The 5,376-nt window shown below is 45.0% G+C and overlaps 1 protein-coding gene across 1 annotated transcript in view; it reads left to right on the top strand.

The window, feature by feature from the left end:
* Nucleotides 1-5,376, top strand: part of LOC103395477 (wiskott-Aldrich syndrome protein family member 3-like) — a 24,493-nt gene that overhangs the window by 13,817 nt on the left and 5,300 nt on the right. The window contains exons 4-6 of the mRNA XM_008333196.3: nucleotides 4,332-4,347; nucleotides 4,477-4,639; nucleotides 4,862-5,026. Of these exons, the coding sequence (XP_008331418.1) occupies nucleotides 4,879-5,026 (148 nt within the window). The 5' untranslated portion in view covers nucleotides 4,332-4,347; nucleotides 4,477-4,639; nucleotides 4,862-4,878. The remainder of the gene's footprint in view (nucleotides 1-4,331; nucleotides 4,348-4,476; nucleotides 4,640-4,861; nucleotides 5,027-5,376) is intronic.

Raw genomic sequence — 5,376 nt, 5'->3', positions numbered from 1 at the left:
TATATATATATATATGTTATATTTATGTTCGTTTTACATGTTAAATGTGTTTTTTTTAGATTTTAGCTTCAGAGAAAAAAACCTGAATTTTGCTTCAGGAAGTGAATTATTTTTATTTATAACTATTTTTTGTTACAGTTATTTTTCCTCTTTTTAAAGAATATTTTTTTATATCTCATATTTTTTCCACTACCATCAGCACTGACTCTGTGTGTTTTTATATATACTCTGTTCTACTCCATTTGTACTGCACTTTTAAAGGTATTTATTATATACTTGTAGTGCAGGCAGTGTTTGTGTATCACACACGCAGTAGTACTGCAGTTTTTGGCGATGCGTTCGTGTGAAGAACTGTTGAGTTTTGGCAGCTCTTGGGAAACTGCAGCCCCGGGTCACCTGATCAGGGTCACTTTGTTTTGTACGTGCACTCATTTTCTCCTCTTTATATCTCTATCTGAGACCAACCTCCCCCAGGCCTCACGTGCCCCCGACGTCGGGCGACACTGACGGACACTTTCTCCCTTTTCTTACCCCCGGGCCGCGGCTCCTGCTCCTCGTGGCCTCGTCAGATATTGTGCCTTTTCTTCTGGCTGCCACCCCACACACACGATGAGATTCCCGGGCGCACACAGTCACACAGGCTTTTAGACACTCATTAGCCTCTGCTGATACAATAAGTGTCGCCTTCCATTACATGGTGCAGGGCTGGATATCAGGATTGGAAACTTACCAAATCTCCACACAAGGGGCAGCACCTCCCCCCCTCCCCCCACCTCCACACACACACACACACACCGCATTGTCTTTCACTTACAATGATGGATTGTTTACTCGCCGCTCCGCTGCTCATGTCTGTGGATTTAAAACAACAACAAAAAAAAGTATAAATTGAGTTCAAACCCAGTGATGAAATGACAACCTGAGGTTTGTTGGTGATTTAGTTTTCCATGGTGGAACGTCCTGGTCCGGTTCCTCCTCTCCTGGTCTGGACCTGGACGTTCTTTGGGAGCGGCCAGCTGCTGATGGAGCCGCCGCCGCCGCCGCCACATTCCTGCCCCATTCACAGGCCCGTTGTCTTGCACATGAACGGCACAATGAAAATCTTAATTAAGACTCTTAATTCTCCACGCCGTCGGCTGACAGAGGCTGTGCGCTCACGTGACGCAACTGACAAACACGCAGCGAGCGTGGAGGACTGTTGTTGTTTGTTCTGGTGTAAGATTTAAAAACCAACTGAAACTGAAAAGAAATAATCTCAGGATTCAAACTCCAATCAGGACATTTGGATTTTTATGTTCTTTCTTTTTAATTTATACTTTTATTTTTTTTGTTTTTTATTTCTTTTTAATTTATACTTTTATACACTTTTTTTAAATCAGTTTTTGATTTTCCTTCAGTTTCTTTCAGCAAACATTTGACTTTGATTTGACACATGACATTTGTGACTGAATTGATTTTAGCTTCTTGTGCTAAGATGCTAACCAGGACAACAACGAAGCTGACAACATATATTTAAAAACATATTCTTTTCAATGACAGGAAGAATCTGGTCATATATGACCTCACTAGTCAGTCAACATGTATCATACATATACATATATAGACATACATATATAGAAATATATATGTATTTGTCCTTACGCTCATCTTTTAGCCATTTTGGCTAACTTTGAGCTCACCTTTTAGAGAGGTTTTCTTTGTTGTATTTTATTTTTCTTTGCTAAGTTTTGAACTAAATAGATGTAAATGAGTGTGAGAAAAAAAGCTAAACGTTAGCTGATAATATATTTAACAGAAAGGTTTTCCAGAAAGATCGAAAACATTTCAGACTTTAAACGATTCATACAAATGTATTTACGTTGTGTTTTTAACACTGAATTTAAGATTCATGATCAGTCCCAGGGCCAGAGGTTGAACACACCTGCGCTCTGCGTCCTCCGTGCTTCCGGCCAAACCCGTGGTCCTGGGGCTCCTGCCTGTGCACGGTGGCAAAGGCCATGTGGTCGTCCGTGTGCAGCAGATGCCCCCGGAGGAGGACAATGAGCGTGACGTGGGTTAAACAGGCGAAGCCGCTCCACGCTGACGTTTGACAAGATGATGTGCGTCGGCGATTATTATCGTCGTCTGCTTAAGCGAGTAGTAAATATTCAGTGCGGTTTCGTGACGGCAGCTGTGGTTCAGTGGGATTCAGGGTCGTGGATTCAGGGGTTCATATCTCCACACGGTTGAAATGAAAGAATCATGTTTTTAATAACGACTCACCCCCTCACCTCCGTGACCCCTAACTGACCTCTGTGTCGCTCCTTCCTGGCTGACAGAGGTGCCAACGGTGGTTGGATGTGGGGAGGGAACATGCCACCGACGTGCCCCCCACCACTGAACACACCCCGCGCCCCGACTCTACCCACGGACCAGAACCATTTGGACCACAGGGAACGGGTTAATCACATTAGAGGCCCAGTAGAGAGATGGGAAGTAGACAGAACCGTGACAGCCGGGGTAGCACTGGCACGACTAATCCCGTTAGACCGAGGAAAAAAGGGGGACGCCATCGCCGCGACGAGGCTGGGAAAGAAGAAAACACTTTCCCAGGAATGAGTTCACCTGTATGGTAACACACACACACACACACACACACAGAGAGACACACACAGAGAAGTTGCTGCGTCGATGCAAACAATCGGGACTTGGCACAAACGTGTTCCTTCACGCTGGGCACCACGTTATTGTCGGCCAATCAGCAGCAGACAGTGGCATGAGATCCTCTTAAGGCCGCAGCTCCTTTCATCACAGTGCTATCAGTGAGAAGATCGAGGAGGGAGAGAGGGAGGGAGGGGGCGCTGTCGCACCGACGGGGCTTCATTCATCTGTCTTTGTAAGTGCACCCGAGTTCAACCTTAATGTAAACCTCTGCAGGCAGATATGAATGGGATGCTCTCTATAAAACTCCGTCCTGCTGGGTAATCCGGCAGATGGCCACTGTGGCAGATAGTACAGCCGGGGCTGCCCACTGCAGGGGTAAGAGGGAAACCATCGACCAACCGCCTCTCCTCCTCTGGGAGAGATGAAATCAAGGTTCTTTGCTCCCCCTGGCAACGCTGGAAACAGAGCCGTCAGTTTGGATCCATCAAGTTTCTCCTTAATCTCACCCACCGGTTTGTTTTTTTCTCTCTCTCTCTCTCTCTCTCCCCCCTCCCTGCGTTTTGTATCTTCCCCTTTTGTTGCGGGGGATTAAGTCAAGTGGTAAAACAGTGATTTAATGATCTTTCCATGGCTATGTGCACCGCTCAGGAACTGTGGGGCTTTTGATGGGGCGTTAAGCTGCGGCCGATTGTTTTTTCACACTGCGGTGTGACGTGTCGCACCTCACTCTGGGAAAATCTAAGGTTTGGTGTGTTTTAAAAAAAAAAAAGAAAGAAAAAAAAAAGGGCCTCATTGTGAGAAGAAAACAGTTGAATAATTAGGCGATGGTTGATTTGTAAAGACAATATGAGCTGTAAGGTTATGGTAATGAAGGCGCGACGATACAGTAGTAAACAATCTGTCCGTCCACACACGAGGGAACTGATTATTTACAAACCTCAGACTCAGAGGCTGAGACAAAAGGACCAACGTAGAACTGGAACTGATGTAGAACTGAGGAGGAAGAGGAGGAAGAGGAGGAGGAAATAAAGGAAAAAAGAAGATAAGGTTTGGGAACCAGAGGTTTAGCCTCAGTGTAAATCATACCTTGATAACCAATCATCGGCCTCATAAAAAACCTCACAGGTTCCATGTATTTAGAGCCTCAGAAGTTAGATGAACAGAAATTACCCAGAATGCACCTGTAGCTGTTTCAATTTCAGAGTTGCAGTGATGGGAAAAATCCCACTGTGTCACTGTGACGGTCAAACAGCAGGGGTCACTGCTGGGTCAATTTGTCAGGGATTATCTGACAATACCTGCAGCAAAATTGACCTGAAAATAATTCATTTGTAAAAAAAAAAATTCTGGTCAAGTTCAAACCTGAAAGTAGAAAAAAAGTGCTCTCAGTTCATTATCACTAATTTCCATTGTGTGTGTGTGTGTGTGTGTGTGTGTGTGTGTATTAATCCAGGTTGTCGTATTAACAGACCACAGATCTTCACTGCTTTAATTCTACTTCAATGTTTTCACATTTTATTTTTTTATTTTTGTACATTTCCACCTGAATATTCACCGTGTACTTGTCAAATATATTTGTGTACTAACAAATATTCTACATACACTGAAAACTTGTCTTTAACTTTAACTTAAAAATACCAGATGCTGCTGCTACTAATGTTCTGTTCTGTTCTGTTCTATGTCCACAGATGTTTCCTGTCACAGGTATATCCTCAAAACAGGACAAACACTCTGAGGGGGGGGGGGGGGGGGCCGCAGCATTGGATGCTAACAGTCAGCAGGATGACTCTTGATTGGATGATGGAAATAAATCTGCCGACCAAATCCCTCCAGGATCAGCCGGTGATTTGGACACAGACGGAGAGATTTGTGTGGATGGTGTCACATGACCACGACAACAGCAGCTCAACAGAACCACAGCAGCTCAACAGAACCACAGCAGCTTCACTGTAAAAGAATGAAGGACAAAATCCACAGGAACCACTGGAAATCTGTGGTAAGATTTGTTTATTTTTTTTAACTTCTGTAGCAATATTTTTTTTTTTTTTTACTTCTGTTCTGTAGCAACATTTGAATTGATTTTTAATCCATGGCCCAGTTGGAACAGAACACTGACCCGTCTCTACAGATCAGAACTCAGTGTCAGTTGTGGAGGAAACACGTGGTTTAACTGTATAAGAATCAAATCATGACGTCTCTCTCTCTCTGTGTCCTCCAGCTGGCGCTGTTGTCCACATGTTAGTGGAGGTCATGCCTCTGGTGAAGAGAGTCATTCAACCTCGTCACCTGTGCCGCAGCGCTGTACCTGAGGGAGGCAGCGATGAGCTGGAGTTTGTAGCCAACAAGAGTCTGTCGTCCATCATCCTGCAGCTCAGCAGTCTCAGTAAGACCACCGTCTCAGATAGACCACCGTCTCAGATAGACCACCGTCTCAGATAGACCACCGTCTCAGATAGACCACCGTCTCAGATAGACCACCGTCTCAGATAGACCACCGTCTCAGATAGACCACCGTCTCAGATAGACCACCGTCTCAGATAGACCACCGTCTCAGATAGACCACCGTCTCAGATAGACCACCGTCTCAGATAGACCACCGTCTCAGATAGACCACTGTCTCAGATAGACCACCGTCTCAGATAGACCACTGTCTCAGATAGACCACCGTCTCAGATAGACCACCGTCTCAGATAGACCACCGTCTCAGATAGACCACCGTCTCAGATAGACCAC

This window comes from Cynoglossus semilaevis, chromosome 19, assembly GCF_000523025.1.
Source record: "Cynoglossus semilaevis isolate Cse_v1.0 chromosome 19, Cse_v1.0, whole genome shotgun sequence".
In the NCBI taxonomy this organism is placed as follows: Eukaryota; Metazoa; Chordata; class Actinopteri; order Pleuronectiformes; family Cynoglossidae; genus Cynoglossus; species Cynoglossus semilaevis.
This window is presented reverse-complemented; position numbering and strand designations above follow the sequence as displayed.